This window comes from Suncus etruscus, chromosome 2, assembly GCF_024139225.1.
Source record: "Suncus etruscus isolate mSunEtr1 chromosome 2, mSunEtr1.pri.cur, whole genome shotgun sequence".
NCBI classification, from domain to species: Eukaryota; Metazoa; Chordata; class Mammalia; order Eulipotyphla; family Soricidae; genus Suncus; species Suncus etruscus.
The window spans coordinates 69,642,249-69,665,320 of record NC_064849.1 but is presented as its reverse complement, the minus strand read 5'-3'; the positions used below and the strand labels follow the sequence as shown (position 1 = coordinate 69,665,320).

Here is a 23,072-nt window from a genome sequence, read left to right as displayed (position 1 = left end):
ATGTTCACTAGCTTGTTTTCTTTAACAGCTTTCGGATCCCAGAATTTAACAATGCATTTTGTGACTGAGTTTGTTCTCCTGGGTTTTCCTAATAGAAAAAAGAATTTCTTCTTCTCTTTAATCCTGGTCATCTATCTCTTGACCCTTTTGGGGAATGGGGCTATTGTCTGTGCGGTAAAATGGGACAAGAAGCTTCACTCGCCCATGTACATCCTCTTGGGAAATTTTGCCTTCCTAGAAATCTGGTATGTTTCCTCGACTGTCCCTAATATGTTGGTCAACATCCTCTCTGAAACCAAGACCATCTCTTTTACTGGCTGCTTCCTCCAATTCTATTTCTTTTTTTCATTGGGTACAACAGAGTGTTTCTTCTTATCCGTTATGGCTTATGATCGGTACCTGGCCATCTGTCGCCCACTACATTACCCATCCATCATGACTGGAAAGTTCTGTGTAATCCTAGTTTGTATCTGCTGGGTTAGTGGATTTCTCTGCTATCCAATACCCATTGCCCTTATCGCTCAACTTCCCTTTTGTGGACCCAACATCATAGACCACATTGTGTGCGACCCAGGCCCATTGTTTGCTCTGGCCTGCATCAAGGCTCCTTCCACTGAGCTCATCTGTTACACCTTCAACTCAATGATTATCTTTGGACCATTTCTCTCCATCTTAGGATCTTACACTCTGGTACTAAGAGCTGTGTTTCGTGTTCCCTCTGGTGTTGGTCGAACTAAAGCGTTCTCTACCTGTGGGTCCCACCTAACAGTGGTGTCTCTATTCTATGGAACGCTTATGGTGATGTATGTGAGCCCATCATCAGGGAACCCAGCAGGAATGCAGAAGATCGTCACTTTGATATACTCAGCAGTCACTCCACTGTTAAATCCCCTTATCTATAGTCTTCGAAACAAAGATATGAAAGATGCTCTAAAGAAAGTTCTGGGATTAAAAGTCAACCAAAGCTGAGAGACAGCTATGAAAGGAAAGGAGGATTTGTAACTTCATATCTTAGTTATTATAAAAATAGAAGACTACTTTGATAAATTGCTTCTGACTCACATTTTGTAAAGGGAGCTACTTTATCTCCAGAGATCTTGTAATTCTAGTTGAATTCACTGATGATAAATGCTCAATAAAGCATTTTATAGCTGTATGACTCCTGAGTATATGGTGATGTTTATAGATGTTCTTTTTCTATAATATATTTTTCTGGTTTTAATGTTAGCTGGCAGAAATAAACAACTTCAGGTGTACCTGAAAGTCTTTTAAGGGAGGTATAGTCTAAGTTTATAAAGTTAATGTAACTCAAGGCTAATAGGTTAAGAAACTACCAAAGAGTGGTGGGGGTGGGGGTGGGGGTTGTGGTGGTGGTGGTGGTGGTGGTGCTAGTAGTAGTAGTAGTAGTAGTAGTAGTAGTAGTAGTAGTAGTAGTAGTAGTAGTATAATTTCTAAAGCACATGCTTTGCATACAGCTGGCTCATGTTCAATTTCAAGCATCCCATATGGTCCTCCATCCTCCATAGGAGTAATTCCAGAGCCAGGAGTAATCTGAGCAACTCTTTTTGTGTCCCCCAACCCCCAAAAAAAGAAGAGAGAAGAAAAGAAGCTGCCAAACAGAAAACCTTGGCAATGTATTTTACCATTGTTTATGACTATCTTTAATATCAAAAATTGAAAGTGTTTAATACCACTATTGCTAAAAGATAAAGTATAAACTTCCCTTGATATCTAGACTTCTGTCACTGAACTGTGCCATTCAGTTATTACTCTTAGTGATCCATTTCTAAATCCTGCATTTTATTATGATAAATTTTATTTTACCTAAGATACATTTATCTAAGATACATTTAATCATTTTTCTTTGTTTTTGTTTTCTTTTGGGACCACACCCAGCTGCTCTCAGAGGTTACTCCTGGATCTGTGCTCAGAAATTGCTCCTGGCTCAGGGGACCATATGAGATGCAGGGGATAAAACTCAGATCCTTCCTGGCTCAGCCTCATGCAAGGCAAATGCCCTATCGCTGTGCTACCACTCAGGCCCCAGATACATTTAATCCTAATTGAACATCTTTATTCTACTCCCAAATCTACTTTGACCACCTTGTACCACTTTCAATAAGAACTGAATATAAGAGATCATACAGGTGGCAGAGGCATATGCCTTGCATATTTGGACCCAGTTTAATCCCTGACACTATATGGCTGCCCCCACCACAGGATTGAGAAGCGCCACATACTTGGGCCAATCACTGAACCCTTTGGTCCAGTAAGAGTATTGCTGGTAGTGACCACCCCCAGACCCTCAGGAACCCCAATCCCAAAAAATAAATAGCAAAGTCCTAAATATGTATATATTTATATGTGTCTCTTACATATATATATGTGTATATATATATATATATATATGTTTCTTACAAAGTTACAGGGCACTATCTCAGTCCAAAAATGTATTTAGAAATACCCATCCTAAGAATAAGTTTTTCTTATCCCATTTTCATGCCCAAATCCTAGACTTAAAAAGAAATTTATCAGATCAAAGACCAACCTACTGAAAATAAGAGTACTCCCTTTAAGTTGTGGACATACTAAGTAAATGTGCTAGAAAGTAGATGCACTAAAAGCTAGCCTCCTAGCATTGGGTAATAGAATGTTGCTGAGATCTTTCCACTACCAAAGCTTATTTGGTAACAGGAGTCAGATAACATAGGGTATTTTGTACATTTCTTTAAAATTCAAAGTTTTATCTTAAAAGTCATAAAAAGTGATGCTTTCTAAACCACATATGTAGTAATATAAAACTATCTCCTTAATCCTCAGTAAAGCATTTAATTAAACAAATTTTTAAATCATGGCACAAAATTGTATACCATTTGAAAAGCACTAACATGGGGCCGGGCGGTGGCGCTCGAGGTAAGGTGCCTGCCTTACCTGCGCTAGCCTAGGAGACGGACCGCGGTTCGATCCCCCGGCGTCCCATATGGTCCCCCAAGCCAGGAGCGACTTCTGAGCGCATAGCCAGGAGTAACCCCTGAGCGTCACCGGGTGTGGCCCAAAAACAAAAAAAAAAAAAAAAAAAAAAAAAAAGAAAAGCACTAACATAAGGAGACCTCCAGAGTCAATGTAGCACATTATTTTTAACAATCCCTGTGGGCCAATTTTTTTAAACTTTAATAAACCCCAGCAAGAAGTGAGAAGTTCCCTAGAGAAAGTTTGAAAAGTTATAAGATTGCATAAAGAGATGCCTGAGAATTCTCAATAGTGGTTAAAAAATGAGGCATAAATTAGAACTTTGTAGAAAATATGCTACTGCATCCTGACACTGAGCAGCAAGTAAATAAGTCACAAAAGGAGCTCTTCTACGATAAAGTCATGAAGAAGACTCTCTCTGTGCCCTACCTGTGGACTCCAGATGACCTAGGAAAACTTTGTATAGTATATAGAAGGCATCTTCTCAGATAAGTATAGCTGCTACTGTATATACCACAGGTGTGTCTTCACCCGCGCAGGCTCATTCAACATGTACAAGAGATCAAGTAGTATTAAAGAATAGGAGGCTCAAGAATAAACCAGATCTTGAGTGCTGTTTTTTTTTTTAAGAAAAACTTGAGCTCCACAAAATAAGTGAACTAATTAGTGTCAATGTCATCCACTCTCTTAAATTGTTATTTTAAAATTTGAAGACTATTTTTAATGGTCAAAGTGAACTCATCTGACAGTAAGGGCTTTAAGAGAAACTTGTCTTGATTTTAATATTCTTCTTTAATAAGCCTCATGTTATATTTATTTTAATGGCATGTATTTAAATATATAAATAATAAATTGTGTAAATTATCATTGAATAAATAATAGTGACTTTTCATTGCTTAAAATTAAAGAATAAAATAAAATTGTAAACTGTACTGGGTCATGGTAATGTATATCTTAAAATAGGAAGTATAAAGATATATTAAGATTTTATTATATCTGAATATTTTGTTGACTTTTTATAATATCATGAAAATGAGTTAAATAACAAATATAGAACAAGAAAAGATAATTAAAAGGTAAGTCAATTGCCTTATATGTAGCAGACCCTTGTTTAATCCCTGCATTGCATATGGTACCCTAAGCACTACCAGGAATGATCCTGAGAACAGAACCAGGAGTAAACCCTGAGCATAGCCAGGTATGATTCAAAACTAAAATATATGCACATATGTATAATAAATTAATTTTTCTTAAAAGAAAGCTTGAGATTGGTGGAAAAAAGAAGAGCAGAAAGGAGAGATTATCTGAAATAATGACAAAACTTAAATCTGTGAAGTCAGATTCAGATTATTTTTATGTCATACATGTTCTTACATTTTAAATGAATAAACTTAATTGATATATATAAATATAAATAACTACCACTGAAAAAATTAGGTATAAGACAATTTGTCTCTCATTTAAGATTTCTTGATATCAAAAGAAGGTGAAATTTAACTATTTCCAAAAGTTTAAGCAGCCTGGAATTTTGCATTTAAAATAATCATAGTGAAAAGGCATGCTCAGAATAGAGCATTCAAGTCTTATTTTAGATTATCTAGTACTGCCTATAAATCGAAATCCCTTTTCTAAGAAAATCTTCCCAAGTCCTCAGCAACAAAGTGACTTGTAATTCCCTGTCTTCTTTTCACAGTTTGAGACCATGAATAAGTCAGGGGAATCTACTGTGACACAATTTATCTTATTGGGCTTTCCTGGTACGTGGAAAATGCAAATCACACTCTTTTCAATTATTTTTTCTGTCTACATATTGACTCTGACTGGTAACATAGCCATCATTTCTGCAGTGAGGTGTGACCATCGACTCCATACCCCTATGTACATGCTTCTAGCCAACTTTTCTTTCCTAGAAATCTGGTATGTGACCTGCACAGTTCCTAACATGCTGTTCAATTTTCTTTCAGAAACCAAAACCATCTCTTTCTCTGGTTGCTTCACTCAGTTCTATTTCTTCTTTTCCCTGGGTACAACTGAATGTTTATTTCTCTGTGTTATGGCTTATGATCGCTATCTAGCCATCTGTCATCCACTGCACTATACATCCATCATGACAGGGCAGCTCTGTATTATCCTGGTGACTTTTTGTTGGTTCACTGGATTCCTTGGACATTTAATTCCTATTTCCTTCATTTCTCAACTACCTTTTTGTGGTCCCAACATCATTGATCACTTTTTATGTGATGTGGAACCACTGATGGCATTGTCCTGTGCCTCCAAACCAATCATAGAGGATGTATTCCATTCTGTGAGCTCTCTTTTCATCATTTTCACCTGCTTGTACATCCTTGGGTCCTATATCTTAGTGCTTCGAGCTGTGCTTCAAGTTCCTTCTTCAACCGGAAGGCAAAAGGCATTCTCTACCTGTGGATCACACTTAGTTGTGGTGGCTCTGTTCTACGGAACCATAATGGTAATGTATGTAAGTCCCAAATCTGATAATTCAGTTGCTATGCATAAGATCATCACACTGATATACTCTGTTGTGACACCAGCTTTAAACCCCTTCATCTACAGCATACGCAACAAAGATATGAAATTGGCCCTCCATAAAGTCTTTTGTGGAATGGTAATTCACCAAACTTCATAAGTAGGTTTTGTAAAATAATGACTCTCTGAATGTAGAAAAATAACCCTTCCAAATTAGGCTTATTCATACAATTGTGATCCTTCTGTACAAATCAAATTGTATCATGGATTTGGTAATATTTTGACATTATTGGAATTAAGCATTTAATTAAAATAAAATTTTCATATATTTATTTCTAAAAAGGAAGAGATTATTTTACACATAGTAAAAATAACATTGAAATATTAGCCATTACAGGCTGGTGAGATGACATAATAAAAACAATGGCCTAACACTCAGACAACCTGGTGCTGATATTCAACACAGAACATAGATAAGAGCACACACTAAGCATTATTGTGTGTGATCCAAAACAAAATACAAAAAAAAATCTTAACATCTAGTTCCAGTAAGATTTTGAATTCTGAAGAGTTTTGATACTTTGCAATTTCTCTCCACAACATTGTTGCTGCTGCTGCTATTTTTATTGGGTGTTAGAGGTCAGATTTTGTATTTAATGTAGTATCAGAGGTCACTTACTTTGTTGAGGTGCCAAAAATCACACCAGAAGTTGTACTCTGCCACATGGGACAATTACAGGAATTAAAAGGATGTTCTTATATACTCATGCTCTATCACTGAGCCACTTATCTTGGCCCAGGTCATAAAACTTTGTCATGATATAGAAACTACATTGGCTATTTTTATTCATATCTAATGTGCCTTATTTAAAAGGCACAGTACGGGCCGGAGAGATAGCATGGAGGTGAGATGTTTGCCTTTCATGCAGGAGGTCATCAGTTCGAATCCCGGCGTCCCATATGGTCCCCTGTGCCTGCCAGGAGCGATTTCTGAGCCTGGAGCCAGGAATAACCCCTGAGCACTGCCGGGTGTGACCCAAAAACCACACAAAAAAAAAAAAAAAAAGGCACAGTACATAGAAGTCTATTGTCCTGAATTTTATAGTCACCCCATATATCAATGTTGACTACGGTAAGAGATTGTAAAGTAGATTCTATATTCTAACAACTTATCATCTTCACCAATAATATACAAGGGAAGACTAGAAGCTTACTTGAATATACTAATACGAATATCTCTGTGCAGAATTAATATGCAATCTTCATATGGAAAATTATGAGTTTATTAAAAGAATAACTAATATAATTTGAATTTGGGGCAGGAGAGATAGTACAGTGGGTAGAGCACTTCATTTGCTTTGCATGTAATTAACTTGAGTTTCATCCCTAAGAGCAGAGCCAGGCATTAACCCTGAAAACTGCCAGATTTGGCCCAAAACAAACAATAAAAGAGAAACACTAAATTCTCTTCAAAGTAATTTTTCAATCCTACTTAGGGTTTACCATATACATCTTTATTTAATCAGTCTAATTTTACCTAACATCATCCTATTTTATAAACTATATATGAGATTTTTACCAATATATTTCCTTTTTTTTTTTTTTAGTCACTGTTGGTTTACAACTTACAACTTGGTTCCACCCAAAACAAATTTCATCCCTGGTTTCATTGTATCTGTTTGTTTAGAAGTTGATTTTACCCAAAAAGAAATCTTCCTGATTTAGCATGTAACCAGCAAATCTTGAATAGGCCTTCTGTCCTTACTCCTCTGCCTGGGGGAGGTTTTTGTACTCAATAAAAACTGCAGGCTGGCAGGCATCACTCTTTCCCTCTCTCCCTCTCTCTTCCTTTCTTTTGCACTCTCCTTCTCTCTCTCCCTCCCTATCTTCCTCTCCTTTTTTTTTTGCACCCAACACCCTCCCTTCCCCTGCTCTCCCCTCCTCCCTCTCCTTCTATCTCTCTTTATATATGTATATATATGTACATATATATTACTTTCTATATAGATCATCACTTTCTCTTTCACTCTTTCTCTCTCTCAACTTCACTAAACAAATTGCTACTCTAACCACACATATTTCACCCAGCTTTATTTGGGTTATTTCCTGCGGCAACTCTTGCTCTGGACCCACTTTCCCTGGGTGGTAATACAGTGTTTAGGGTCATTATAGGTCACAACAGGCAATGCTCAAGAATAATTTCTGGCTCTGTACTCAGGAATTACTCCTAACAGTGCTCAGGGTACACCATATGGTATGCTTCGGATTGAACTAGCTTGACTTCTTGCAAGGCAAATGCCCTTCACACTGTACTATCATTCCAGCCCCAGTATACCAATATGTTTCTAATCCCTCACTCATCCTTTGGGCAATTTTCTGTCATAGATTTTACTTTTGAGGAGGAGAGGCCACCTGTGGCAGTGCTCAGAAGTTACTCCTGGTTCTGTACTCAGAAATTATTCCTTGAAGGCTTTGGGGACTTAGCAAGCTGTGTGTGGTCCAAAATGTGGACCACATGTGGTTCATATGTGATGCTGGGGATCAAACCTGGGTCAGTTGTGTGCAAGACAAATGCCCTACCCACTGTGCAATCGTTCTAGCCTTAATTTTACTTTTATGTGTACTATAACGTACAGAATATTATGTGTAAATTTTATTAATTCCATTTCTAATACTACTATACTTTGATGGATTTATGTATCTATTATCATATTCCTTCTTCCTAAAATAATAATTTTATATGCAGATCTACTGACAGTGAGTACTATTTTATATGTATAAAAATATTTTAATTTATGTTTCCCAACTTATTGAGGTTTTATTGACAAGCAATCATTGTATATATTGGAATAATGATGTGACTCGGGCAGCTGAGCAACTGTGAGGTGGCGGATTCTATCCATGGCACAATGGCCCCTGAAGCATTGCTAGGTGTAACTCTGTTGCTAGCTGAGCACCACTGAATCCAAACAATATCAGAAGTGACCCTGGGTCCTCAAACACAGGTAGAAGTGCTCTCCAAAAATAATTTAGACATATTTAAGCTGTGAAGCAGAGTTTTAAATGTAGAATGAGGATTTTACATATTATATATTGTAAAACAATTACTAGTCAAGTTAATTAGCACAAAATCATCAAAAATGAATAATTTTAACTAAGTTGGGGCACTTTCCTTGTTTTTTTGTTGTTTTTTTGTTTGTTTGTTTGTTTTTGGGCCACACCCGGCGTTGCTCAGGGGTTACTCCTGGCTGTCTGCTCAGAAATAACTCCTGGCAGGCACGGGGGACCATATGGGACACCAGGATTCGAACCAACCACCTTTTGGTCCTGGATGGCTGCTTGCAAGGCAAACACTGCTGTGCTATCTCTCGGGGCCCAGGGCACTTTCCTTGAACATGATGAACCCAGGTTTAATCCCATATGGTCCCCAACCACACCAGAAGTAATTCCTGAGTGTAGAGCGATGAGTAACCCCTGAAAACCACTGGGTGTGACCTAAAAATTAACAACAAAAAAAGAATGTTAACTAAGTTACTGTAAAACCTGTACAGTGAAAACTTTTGACTGTGGAGAGACAAATTAAATAAGATAAAATAAGTAAATATATGCCATATTTGTGGATTGAAAGAATAGTACAAACTGTCTAAATAATACTATAAAGGCATAAACTGTCTAATAGCATAAACCATCTGAAATCAGAAATAGACTTAATGATATTTTTAACAAAATTTTAATGACATTTTTATCAAAGTATAAAAACAGCTCTAAGTGTTATGTGGAGCCATAAAAGACCTCAAATAGACATATGCATCGCCAAGTCTGCATTCGCACAGTTCCATAGACTCATTCTGTTCTTGAAAGAGATATGAAGCAAGCTGTGAAAAATTATGGGTACACTGGCCACGCAGCTGAAGGCTGGAAATCTCAGGAAGAGAGGGCTCAGTGCCTGCTCTGCCCAAGTCATGCCTGCTGCACTCATCACTCCCTCACCAATAGCTCAGCTTCACCACTCATCATGGCTTCTGCAGAGACATCAAACTGACTCCAAACTTGGCGTATTTAGACTGCGATCACCAGGTCTTGGTCGGAGTGACTGTGGGCACTCTCCTCAACCTTCTTGTACTTCCATAAGGCCTGGCAGTTGAAACCACCCCATAAAAGCCACTGTACCAGCAATAGTGTTTGGAAATCCAGAACCACATGGACATATTTGCCTCCATGGAACAACTACAGTTTGGGGGGGGTTGTTTGTTTGTGGTATTATGGGCCACACTTGGTGACACTCAGGGGTTACTCCTGGCAATGCGCTCAGAAATCGCTTCTGGCTTGGGAGACCATATGGTACGCTGGGGGATCTAATCACAGTGCGTCCTAGGTTAATGCTTACAAGGCAGCCGCCTTACCACTAGCGCCACCACTCCGGGCCCACAACTACAGTTTTTTAAACACTATCATCCCCAGAGGAACAAGACAGTTTAGAAGCTAGTGTGCATCTGAAGCCACATAATGTTCATAAATATAAGATGTAACTGAATGACAACTACAGTTTTTTAAACACTATCATCCCCATAGAAACAAACCAGTTTAGAAGCTAGTGTGCATCTGAAGCCACGTAATGTTCATAAATAAAAGAAGTAACTGATGATCAACTTGCAACAAGAACTTACTAAAGTTTCCGACAATAACTTAATTACTTCATTGCAACTTAAAATAATTTTCACAATTTTTTGCTATACTCCTTTTGTACTTTCTTCTTTATCATATTTTTATTTCTTGTTTAATAATTTCACTCCCACTTACCTGGAAACAAATGTATTATGATCAATTATGTGACACATCATCTTTTTGTGTAAATAATATCTTTATTCAAGCACTATGATTACAAAGATGTTTGTAGTTGGGCTTCAGTCATAAAATGAACACCCCCATTCACCAGTGCAAACATTCCCACCACCAGTGCTCCCCCTCTCCCTCCTCTCTCAAATCCTACATGTATTTAAGAGAGGCAGTCTACTTCTCTCACTGACATGATAGTTGTCAATGTAGTTATTTCATATTTCATGTCATGAGCCAGGGTTCTTCCAGCCCTCATCTCTATTGTCTCTGGGCATTATTACAGTAATACCTCTTCTTTTTCTTAAAATCCACACATGAATGAGACTATTCTGTGTCTATCTCTCTCCCTCTAACTTATTTCACTCAGCATAATAGTTTCCATGTCCATCCATGTATAGGAAAATGTCATGACTTCATCTCTCCTGACGGCTATATAATATTCCATTGTGTATATGTACCACAGTTTCTTTAGCCATTCATCTGTTGAAGGGCATCTTGGTTGTTTCCAGATTCTGACTATTGTAAATAGCTCTGCAATGAATATAGGTCAGAGGAAGGCATTTTTGTATTGAGTTTTTGTGTTCCTAGTGGTATAGCTGGATCATAGAGAAGCTCAATTTCCAGTTTTTTGAGCAATCTCCATATTGTTTTCCATAAGGGCTGGACTAGACTACATTCCCACCAGCAGTGAATGAGAGTTCCTTTCTCCCCACATCCCCACCAGCACTACTTGTTCTTATTCTTTGTGATGTGTGCCAGTCTCTGTGGCATGAGATTGTACCTCATTGTTGTTTTGATTTGCAAATCAAAAATGCTTCATTTTTCATGTGCCTTTTGGCCATTTGTATTTCTTCTTTGAGGAATTAGCTGCTCATTTCTTCTCCCCACTTATTCATGGGGTTAGTTTTTTTTCTTGTTAAGTTCTTTCAGTACCTTGTATATCTTAGATATTAGCCCCTTATTTGATGGGTGTTAGGTGAATAGTTTCTCCCATTCTGTGGGTGGTTTTTGTATCCTAGGTACTGTCTCTTTTGAGGTACACAAGCTTTTCAGCTTAATATATTCCCATCTGTTTATCTCCATTTCAACTTGTTTGGAGAGTGATGTTTCCTCCTTGAAGATGCCTTTAGTCTCAATGTATTGTTTTATGTACATGTTCTTCTGTATACTTTATAGGTCCAGGTCTGATATCCAGGTTTTTAATTTATTTGGATTTGACCTTTGTGCATGGTGTTAGATGGAGGTCTGAGTTCACTTTTTCACAAGTGGCTGACCACTTTTTTTCCTAATGCCACTTGAAGAGACTTTCCTTGCTCCATTTTGCATTTCTTGCCCCTTTATCAAAGATTAATTGATTGTATGGAGTTGTTCTGCATTTCATCTTCCAGTTCACTGTGTCTGTCCTCCACTGCTTTTGCCCTGTTGAAGAGTCTTTCCATTGAGTTTTTTAGTTTAGCTACCGTGTTGTTCAGATCTGTTATTTCAGTTTGGAGTTTTCTGATTTGTCTTTGTGTTCTGTTCAGCTAGAACTATGTTTTCTTTGATTTCCATGAGGATCTTCCATATTACTATTCTAAACTCCTTACCTGAGAGGTTAATCAAATGGTTGGTAATTTTTGGGTCATCAGAGCTATTATCTTCATTCTCTGTGCATGGTGTTTGCCTGCGAGGTTTCCCCCCTTGTCACACTTGTAGTGAAATTGAGCTCCCATATGATCCAGCTATACCACTCCTAGGGATATACCCTAGGAACACAAAAATACAATACAAAAATCCCTCCCTCACACCTATATTCATTTCAACACTATTACCATAGCAAGACTCTGGAAACAACCAAGATACCCTTCAACAGATGAATGGCTAAAGAAACTGTGGTACATATACACAATAGAATATTATGCAGCCATCAGAAGAGATGAAGTCATGAAATTTTCCTATACATGGATGTACATGAAATCTATTATGCTGAGTGAAATAAGTCAGAGAGAATGAAAGACATTCTTACAATAATTTTCAGAGACAAAAGAGAGGAGGGCTGGAAGTTCCAGATCACTACATGAAGCTCACCACAAAGAGTGATGAGGGGGGCCGGGCGGTGGCGCTGGAGGTAAGGTGCCTGCCTTGCCTGCGCTAGCCTAGGACAGACCGAGGTTCGATCCCCCGGCGTCCCATATGGTCCCCCAAGAAGCCAGGAGCAACTTCTGAGCGCATAGCCAGGAGTAACCCCTGAGCGTCACAGGGTGTGGCCCAAAAACCAAAAAAAAAAAAAAAAAAGAGTGATGAGCGCAGCTGGAGTAGAGCTACATTGAGAACTCTCATAACAATGTGAATGAATGATGGAAATAGAAAGCCTGTCTAGAATACAGGCAGGCATGGAGTGGGGAGGAGGGAGATTTGGGACATTGGTGATGGGAATGTTGCACTATGAAGGGGATATTCTTTACATGACTGAAACCCAACTACAATCATGTTTGTAATCAGGTGTTTAAATAAAGATATTAATAAAAAAGATTAATTGATTGTATGTCTGGGGAACATTCTCTGTATAGTAAGCTCTATTTCATTTATCTTAGGATCTGTCTTTATTCCAAAACCATGCTGTTTTAATGACTATTGCTTTGTAGTACAATTTAAAGTTGAAGAAAGTGATGCCTCCCATCCTCTTTTTCCTAAGGGTTGCTTTAGCTATTTTTGAATGTTTATTGTTCCAAATGAATTTTATGAGTGTTTCATTCACTTCTTTGAAGAATGTCATGGATATCCTGAGAAAAATTGCATTAAATTTGTACAAAACTTTGGGGAGTGTTGCCATTTTAATTATGTTAATTCTGCCAATTCATGAACAGGGTATGTGTTTCCATTTCCACATGTCCTCTCTTATTTCTTGAAGCAGGGTTTTGTAGTTTTCTTTGTATAGGTCCTTCAAGTCTGTAGTTAAGTTGACTCCAAGATATCTGAGTATGTGTGGCACTAATGTGAACAGGATGTGTTTTTAATTTCCATTTCTTCTCTATCATTATTTCATACATTATTATTATTATTATTTGTCTTTAAATAAAGTAATTTATATATTAGAAAAGACCTCAAATAACCTAAACATCTCTGAGAAATAACAAACACTAACATCAAACATTTTTATTTCAAACTATTACAAAGCTGTAGTGATCAAAAGAGTAAGATATTAATTGGGAAATGGACAGATTGATTAATTCAATAGAATATGGTATCCAGTTATAAATATTCACAGGTAAGGTAATAATATTTGATATGGCAGCTATGAAGACTCAATGGGTGTCTGATAATAATAAACTCACTTGGAACTGATCATTCTGGACAAGAACTGGGTGCTGAAAGAGGATAAAGTGATGTGCATGACACCCCTTCATTAACAGTAGTGAAAATCACAGTGTCAAAAAAGAAGAGAGAAAGAAAGGGAGGAAGAAATGAAGGGAGGGAGCGTTGAAATGCCTGCCCCAGGGGCAGGTGGAGGAGGATTGGTGGAGAGGAGGTGAGCATTAGGAAAGGTGGGGGAGGCTGTTGGCATGGTGGTATGGGGTTCACACCGGTGAGGGTTATTGTGCATTATATGACTAAAATTAATAGTAAATAAATAAACTCAATATATAAAGTGCTGCAGTAACTATTACTGACAATTTTTTATTTATATCACTGTCCTTTTTTTCCTGGGAGTCATATTTTCAAGAAGTGGCTTATCAGACCTATAAACAGAAACCCCAATTTTATATTTTTAAAGGGTTAAGTAACTTCCTTAAAAACCGAAGCTGTGTCTTCACCATTATTGTTAGAGTGAAATCACAGTGAAAATTGACAATTCAACTAGATGAGTTTGTCAAGTAATTTCTGCCATCCTTGATTTTCCTCTGCCTCAAGATCACTACACTTCATGGTTAGGCCACCTATGGCAGTTACATTATAGTAATAACCCTATTGGTTATCACAGTGAAAAACTCCAAAAGAAATTTATAAATTTAATTTTTTAATGACCAACAGAATACAATCTTCTGTTTCTGGTTTTAAGCACGCCATTTAACCTAAAGAGGAATATTTATCATAAATATGTCTCTGTTCCAGAATGAGAGCCCTGAGCAAAACATCTATTCATTGGACTGATTGCCACAGAAAGTGATTCCTTATTGGAAAGCAGTTGCTGCCATATAAAGCCTTCTAGAATTTACTCAGTTCCCCTCCCCCTTGGTTCTCTATTTCCTTAACATTATCAAAAAAAAAAAACCTCAAATGGGGTCAAATTACAACTGGCATGATTCTCAAAAATGAAAAAGAGGGGTATATGCAAGGAGAAACATAACGAAGTCAGAGACTGTTTGGGGAGAGACACAGTTATAGCGTAACTCCTAAGAGTTAATTCTGTTTCACATGTTAAATATTTCAACAAAGTCTTAGCAAACAAGCCTCTAGAGCCTCCAGAAATGAAGCATCCAATTAACCACATAATGCTCTCGTCTGGAGATTCCCTCATCAAAATTAATGAAGAGGAGGTGCCTGATGCTGCAGTGATGTTCAACTCCACTATATCAATCTTTTCTGTTCTCCAAGCTAAATCAGAAAATCCATCATTGAATGTGAGAAAAAAAATGTCTCTGTTGTGATATACTATGTACTTAGAATTAGAATGTACCTAATTAGTCATTATTCCTCTGTAATATGTCATAGATAATAAGGTAAATATAGCACATGTGAATGCAGGGCACTTGCAGTCACTGGATTAAAGTTAATACAAATTTTCTAAGATTTATCTATAAAATAAACAGTATCTTCACCATTTTCTTCAATACTATGTCGATTATCATCATCTTTCTGAGAAAAATTTTATTTTTTAGGAGTAATTAGGTGATATATTCTTCGTTTAAACTAAGAATAAAGTTCCAAGTGAGGGAGCTTTGGAAAGAATCTATACATCCAAACTACAATTTTTAAGGTGAGTGGACTGGTTGGTTGTTGTTATTTTGGTTGGTTGGTTTCCTGATCAAAAAGAAATATGAAATAGCTTATTACCTAGAACTGTGGTTTATGGTTATTTATTAATTTCAAAAGCATGGGACAAGGGCAGGAGAGCTAACACAGCAGTAAGGTGTTTGCCTTGCATGCAGAAGGATGGTGGTTTGAATCCCGGCATCCCATATGGTCCCCTGAGCCTGCCAAGAGCGATTTCTAAGTGTAGAGCCAGGAGTAACCCCCAAGAGCTGCCGGGTGTGACCCAAAAACAAAAACAAAACAAAAAAAAAGCATGGGACAGTATAATTATATGGCATTAAATTATGTATATTTCATTCTATTATGTGATTATTCCCACCAAGTAATTTTATAGGTTTTGGAGTATAACATACAGAACTTATAAACTCAATTATCATATCAAGGGTTAAAATGAAAATTTATTACTTTAGTTTTTATATTATATCCTTCCCAATCCTAAAATTACCATCCTTTACCTGTCTACACTTTAACAATAGGCTGAGACTATTGCTGCTGCTAGCTAATCTCACAGGGTGTGTTGGTAGAAAAATGGAAACAATATGTAATACTATGTAAGTAGATTGTCCTAAACTATCATTCATATTAAGTAGACAAGGTACATTTTTCAGAGAGAAAGATAGGAAGCATAGGTCTCATTATGATTCTAATTCATGACTTAAATCTGTGAGCCTAGATTTAGTTCCTGAACTATATCAGAAAAAGTAACTTATTTATGCTTTATAAATAGTAATCTGGAATAGAATCTACTAAATTCAGCGTTATTGAAAAACTAAACAACTGTTCAGACCTCTCTTTATGCTTCCTTGAAAATTACACAACAGAAGCTAGGGAAAGAAAACAAAAGGAAAGATCCTTTGCCCTGCTTGCAGTCATTCCAGATGCAATCCCCAGTACTACATATGACCTTCAAAGCACTGCCAGAGGTCACTCCTGAGCAAAGATCAAAATAGCTTCTGAGTACCACCAGTAATAGCACAAAAACAAATCAAAGGAATCACCCAGCAAGGTACTATTGATATCAAAGCCCAAACATACCCTAGTCTCCATGGAATCACAAATGATTCTTTTTAATTCTTTGTTCATTGCCTTTCATATTTCTTTCTTTTCCATTCCTAACAACGTTATAAAGTTTTAAAAAGTCACTTCGAAACTACCATTTTATTTTAAGACTTACTCAGTGATTTTAAATTCTATTTAATAATAAAGTTACTCTGGTTTTTTAGTATAGAATTTGTACTTTTGTTTGTTGTTTTGATTTTTGAGGTTACCCAGGGATTACTCTTGGCTCTGTGCTCAGAAATAACTCCCGGAAGGCTTGGAGACTCTATGAAATGCCAGGAATTGAATCTAGGTCGTGTGCAATGCAAATGCTCTACCTTCAGTACAGTGCTATGGCTATGGTCCAGGATTTGTACAACTTTTGCTGTTCATTTGTTTGGTTGGTTTTGGGCCACATCCAGCACTATTCAGGAGTTGCTCCTGGCTCTGTGCTCAGAAATCGCTCCTGGCAGGTTCAGGGGACTCTATGGGATGCCAGAAATTGAACCCTGTTTCGTCCTGGATTGGCTGTGTGCAAGGCAAAGGCCTTATCTCTCTGCTATCTCTTCAGCCCCAGGATTTGTACATATTAATTCTTAAGTATAAATTCTAAAATACCACAAAGTAAGTGCCTGTTCAGCATCTTTAAATACACTTTATTCCTCTCAGAAAACAAAATTTATTCAACCAGAAAAAAATTGTAGCCAAAACTTCATTTGATCTCAATTCTTTTATTTTTATTCACTTTATACATTCTAAAGTAATGTATCATTTTATACAAATAGGATCCGAATATTGAAAGTTATAGAATGAGAGACTAAAACATGAAAATAAATATAAACAAGTGCTTAAAAATATAACTCACTTGTTCTCTTTAAAAATATATATTTGTAAGGGGTCGAAGTAATAGCACAGTGGATAGGGCATTTGCCTTGCAAACATTTGTGTTTTGTATATTTTTAGCTCTAGCTCAAGTTGTTCAAGTAGATTTACAAGGAAGCCCTGGGATCATAGAGATAGTTTAAAGGATTGGAATATATGCTGGTTTTTTTTTTTCATTCAGGATCTTCAGATTTGATTCCTGGAGCCACATGATCCCCAGAACACCAGTGGGAACAAACCCAACCTTCAATAACTTCCAAGCCAAAGGTATCCCACAAGTATAACTGAATATGGCCCAAAAAAAAAAAAAAAAAAACAGAAATAAAATCTGTAAGGGAACACTTAAGAGTGAGCTTGATTCTATATAACCCAGCAATACTGATCTTACAGATATACCCTAGGAACACAAAAACAATACAACAGTGACCTCTGCACTCTTATTTACAATAGCCAGAATCTGGAAACAACCCAGGTACCCAACAACAGATGAGTGGCTAAAGAAAATCTACACAATGGAATACAATGCAACCGTTAAGAAAATAAAGCCATGAAATTTGCCTATACATGATGGACATGGAGATTATTATGCTGAGTAAAATTAGCCAGAGTTAAAGAGATAGACAGAATAATCTCATTCATTTGTGGGATATAAGAAAAACAAAAAATAGTATGGTAACAATATCCAGGGACAATAGAGATAAAGATCAGGAGGTCTTTCCCACAGTAAAAAGCCCACCAACAAGAGAGGTGAGTATTGTTAGAATAGAGAAAGGTATACTAGGAGAATGATTGTTGGAACTGATCATTCTGGATAAGAACTCGATCGGGGAGAACGTGACATGCAAGGCACTCCTCCATTAACAATAATGTAAACCAAGTGTCTAAAAGGAAAGAGAGGGTGAGGAAAGAAGAATGAAAGTGAAGCAAATTGCCTGCTCTAGAGATAGGCGAGAGTATAAGGAATATGGAAGACATGGGTGGTGGGAAGGGTGCACTGGTGAAGAATGGTATATGTTGTATAACTGAAACCTAGCAATGAACAGTTTTCTAACATGGTGCTTAAATAAAGCAATTAATAGGAAAAAAAGTGATCTTGAGTCTTAAATGTAGTGATTTAATTGTCTATGGCAATGTAGAAATTAGTAATTGCCTATGGCAATTAAGTTATTAGATTAAACTATTTTAAGTCCAATGTTTTGTAGTGGATTTTAGCTCTACTTGTAAATAAATTAATTCTATTCTATTTTCAAAGATTAAAGACAATTTCACACCAGCTATCCTTCAAAAACATCATCTAAGCTGAATAATAGAAAAATTAGTTTGTATATAAAGAACTATAATTAGAATTGAAAACAAAGAAAATCAACAAAGAGCTTTTTAACGATCAAAGAAAAATAAAAGATGTGTTTCTATAAATGAGGTGTACATTTTTGCATTTGATTCCAGCAAAATACTATAGAGATTTTAAAAAATCACTCTGTGTAGGGTTATTTCACCTGTTTCAGAGCCTAACTTATTTTCCTAATTAAGTCCTTGAAATATTAAATCAAAAACACTTATGAGTTATAGGTATGTCTTTTTTTTTTATTTAAGACTCATGAACAGGTCAGCACCACATTTTGTGACTGAATTTGTGCTTCTGGGATTCCCTGGCTGCTGGGAGATACAGATCTGCCTCTTCTCATTACTTTTGGTGATTTATGTCTTAACATTGCTTGGGAATGGAGCCATTGTCTGTGCTGTGAGAAGAGAACCACGACTACATACCCCCATGTACTTTCTGCTGGGAAACTTTGCCTTCCTTGAGATCTGGTATGTTTCTTCCACTGTCCCTAATATGCTATCCAACATTCTCTCTAAAACCAAGACTATTTCATTTTCAGGTTGTTTCCTCCAGTTCTATTTCTTCTTTTCCTTGGGCACAACTGAATGTCTATTCCTGGCAGTAATGGCTTATGATCGGTACCTAGCCATCTGCCAGCCACTCCACTACCCCACCATCATGACTGGGAAACTGTGCAGAATACTGGTATCTCTGTGCTGGCTTATTGGATTCCTTGGCTACCCCATCCCCATTTTTTTCATCTCCCAACTTCCCTTCTGTGGTCCCAATGTCATTGACCACTTCCTGTGTGATATGGACCCACTGATGGCTCTGTCCTGTGCTCCAGCTCCCATTACTGAATTTATTTTCTATGCTCAGAGCTCACTTGTCCTCTTTTGCACTGTTATGTATATTCTTCGATCCTATATCTTGTTGCTCAGAGCTGTTTTTAAGGTCCCTTCATCAGCTGGCAGGAAAAAAGCCTTTTCAACCTGCGGTTCTCATTTAGCTGTGGTGTCACTATTCTATGGAACAGTAATGGTGATGTATGTGAGTCCTACATATGGCATCCCAATTTTAATGCAGAAGATCCTCACACTAATATATTCAGTAATGACTCCTCTCTTTAATCCCCTGATCTACAGTCTTCGTAATAAGGACATGAAACTTGCCTTGAAGAATGTCCTGTTTGGAATGAAAATCAGTCAAAATTCATGAACATTATGGACACCTGCCATACTTTCTAGGTTCTAATGAAGATACAGATATAGATACAGGTTTTTTTTTTTCAAGTATTTCGACCTCACTCAGGGTAGTGTGAGGTCATCACTTTTCCTGAAATTGTGACCATGTTATATACCTGCACTAACTTCTAAAACCTTAATTCACTGGACTGCAACATAAAATAAATATCTTTTACAAAGCCTCTTTGGAAATGGGTTACTATATGATATTATTTTAGACTTTACTAAAAATTTTATTCTTTTAAAAATGTATAAATGGGGCCAGAATAATTGTTCAGTGGGTAGGTCATTTTTCTTTGCAAGCAACCAACCCAGATCCAATCCCCAGCATTCCATATGGTCCCCTAAGCATCAGCAGGAGTAATTTCAAAAGTGATTACCAAAAGTAACCCCTGCCCACCACGTGTGACTCCCCCCAAAAAAACTTACAAACAATGGAATCAGAGAGTTATTTTAAGTATATTTTAAGTAAATGTTTGTACTTGTACATGGGCAACATAGGTCCAATACCTAACCCACATATAGTCCCTTGAGCCCAGCCAGCAGTGATTCCTAAGCTCAGAGCCATAAGTAAGCCCTGAGCATACCCAGGTTGCACACACACACACACACACACACACACACACACACACACACACACACACACAAAAACCTGAATAGATGCTAAAAAATTTTTTTAAATATTTATTCTTAGAGCCACCAGATAAAAATCTGGCAGTGCCTGTGGAGAAAGCATGTGCTTCCAGGATAGGACTCAGAGTCTTGCACATATATATATATATATATGTATATATATATATATGGAGACTGCACATGTTTGGTGCAAATTAAAGGTACAGTGACTTTCAATTCACCGTGAGTATTTGCATAATCTTTAACATACATCCATTTCTTTATTTTACCCAATCTAATAATATTATGTAATTATACTTTCTATTTAATAATTAGTAATGAGAATTCCTAACATAGAGGGTAAGGTACTTCCCTTACTTACGTCCAACCAGGGTTCAATCCCCAGCATCCCGTATGATACCCCAAACACAACCATTAATGAGCCCTGAGTATCACCAAGTGTTGCCAAACAATGTAAAAAAAATGGAAATGATAGAAGAGGAGACAGAGACATAGCTCACAACATTGGTATGCATGCCTGTGTGCAGAACTTGTTTCAACCTTCAGTCAGTCACACAGGGTCCCAGAAGCACCAAAGACATGAACCCCAAGCACTGCTAGGTGATTTCAAAAAAAAAAAGATACTTTTAATTTGTAAAAAAAATAAATAAATAAAATAAATAGGGGCAAAACTTACTGGACCAAAAGAAACTATTTCAACAGTTCTCTTTTTTGAAAGTTTTAAATAAAACTTAGATACATGCTAATTAATTTGTTGAAGTTCTTTTATCATTTCCATTACTGAAACCAAAGAAATAATACAAGGGTGAAAGCACCTTCCATGAAAATAAAAAGGAGGAGGATGAGATGGGGAAAAGGGAGAAGAGAAGAGGAAGAAGAAGAGAAGAGAAAAAGAAGAGGAGGAAGAGGTGGAGAAAATAGGAGGAAAGAGGACTAGAATGATAGAACAACGACAATAAGGAAAGAAGAAGAAGAAGAAGAAGAAGAAGAAGAAGAAGAAGAAGAAGAAGAAGAAGAAGAAGAAGAAGAAGAAGAAGAAGAAGAAGAAGAAGAAGAAGAAAAGAAGAAAAGAAGAAGAGAAGAAGAAGAAGAAGAAGAAGAGGAGGAGGAGGAGAAGAAGAAGAAGAAGAAGAAGAGGAGGAGGAGGAGGAGAAGAAGAAGAAGAAGAAGAAGAAGAAGAAGAAGAAGAAGAAGAGGAGGAGGAGGAGGAGGAGGAGAAGAAGAAGAAGAAGAAGAAGAAGAAGAAGAAGAAGAATAAGGAAGAAGAAGGAAGAAGAAGAAGAAGAAGAAGAAGAAGAAGAAGAAGAAGAAGAAGAAGAAGAAGAAGAAGAAGAAGAAGAAGAAGAAGAAGAAGAAGAAGAAGAAGAAGAAGAAGAAGAAGAAGAAGAAGAAGAAGAAGAAGAAGAAGAAGAATTTGAGAAAGTGATCTCTGGTAGTTAGGAATTGGCCTAGCACTTGTGAGATTTTAGTGTGTCGGAGAAGCCACCCACCTTCCAGTCAAGCCACAGTATGACCCTGTGGAATGTCAACATTTCTAGAAAGCCAAAATTTAACAAGACTGCTGGGGAGGGGAGCAGAGAGATAGAGTGGAGGTAAGGTATTTGCCTTGCATGCAGAAGGTCAGAAGTTCGAATTCTGGCATCCCATATGGTCCCCTGAACCTGCCAGGAGTGATTTCTGACCATAGAGCCAGGAGTAACCCTTGAGCACTGCCGGGTGTGACCAAAAAAAAAAAGATTGCTGTGTGAGCATGACTTATCAAGACACAGCAAGACCATTCTCATCATATATAATATAGACAAAATTAACACCATAAGAATCTCTATATAAATGCATAACAAAGGTCAAATTGCTGCTCTTAGTGTTTAAAGGGCAGGTTAACAATGGTGTGCAGATCAAGAGCTGAATATTTTTATGATTGATCTGAACAGAGCTAAGGATTCATGAGGAGGAAGTAATGGAAAATGAGGTATGTTTGCACCTACATTGAACAAATATGAGTTCAATGTGTATAGGCATTTTGCAGTGTGGGAGAACAAGGTATATTGGGCATCTTCAAAAAATGTTAGAAAAGATTCATGATTATTAATAGATTTTGGGAAGATTTTATGGAAGTGGGGTGTTTCTTTGGATGCTGTCAGAAAGTTGAGAAAAATTCTTTGAAAAGGTCTTAATTTGTATCAAGAAACCAGCTGAGCTAAAATTCTACTTGGTAAAGAGGATGATGGCATTTTAATTCACCTAAAGAGAGGGTATTTAGTCATTATTGTGTATGGTTGTAATAGTGTCCTTAGTTTTGTCTATATTATATATGACTAGAGTGGTCTTGCTGTGTCTTGATAAGTCATGCTCACACAGCAATTAAATTTTTAATTGAATCACTGAGATAAACAGTTATAAAGTTGTTCATGGCTGAGTTTCAGTGATACAATGGCCAATATCCATCCCTTCAATATTGCACACTTCCCCCCTACAATGTTCCAAGCTTCCCTCACTCCCCAGTTTGCCCTCTTCCCTGCTTGCTTATGTGGCAGACATTTTATTTTCTCTCATGTTCTCTCTCCCCCTTTTTTTCCTTTTAAACATTGTGGTTTGCAAAATTGTTACTTAAGGGGTATCCTGCATATCACTTTATCTTCTTTCAG

General features: G+C 37.1%; 3 protein-coding genes across 3 annotated transcripts; all 3 read left to right on the top strand.

Moving 5' to 3' along the window:
• LOC126001759 (olfactory receptor 11H6) lies at positions 1-969 on the top strand. Its single transcript, XM_049768996.1, has one exon. It carries the CDS (start codon positions 1-3, stop codon positions 967-969), a length of 969 nt encoding a protein of 322 aa, XP_049624953.1.
• A 3,703-nt stretch (positions 970-4,672) lies between these two features.
• On the top strand, positions 4,673-5,617 carry LOC126001387 (olfactory receptor 11H7-like). The gene has a single exon (XM_049768647.1). The coding sequence runs from the start codon at positions 4,673-4,675 to the stop codon at positions 5,615-5,617; it is 945 nt and encodes a 314-aa protein (XP_049624604.1).
• A 13,167-nt stretch (positions 5,618-18,784) lies between these two features.
• LOC126001379 (olfactory receptor 11H4-like) lies at positions 18,785-19,768 on the top strand. The gene has a single exon (XM_049768639.1). It carries the CDS (start codon positions 18,785-18,787, stop codon positions 19,766-19,768), a length of 984 nt encoding a protein of 327 aa, XP_049624596.1.
• The last annotated feature ends 3,304 nt before the right edge of the window (positions 19,769-23,072 follow it).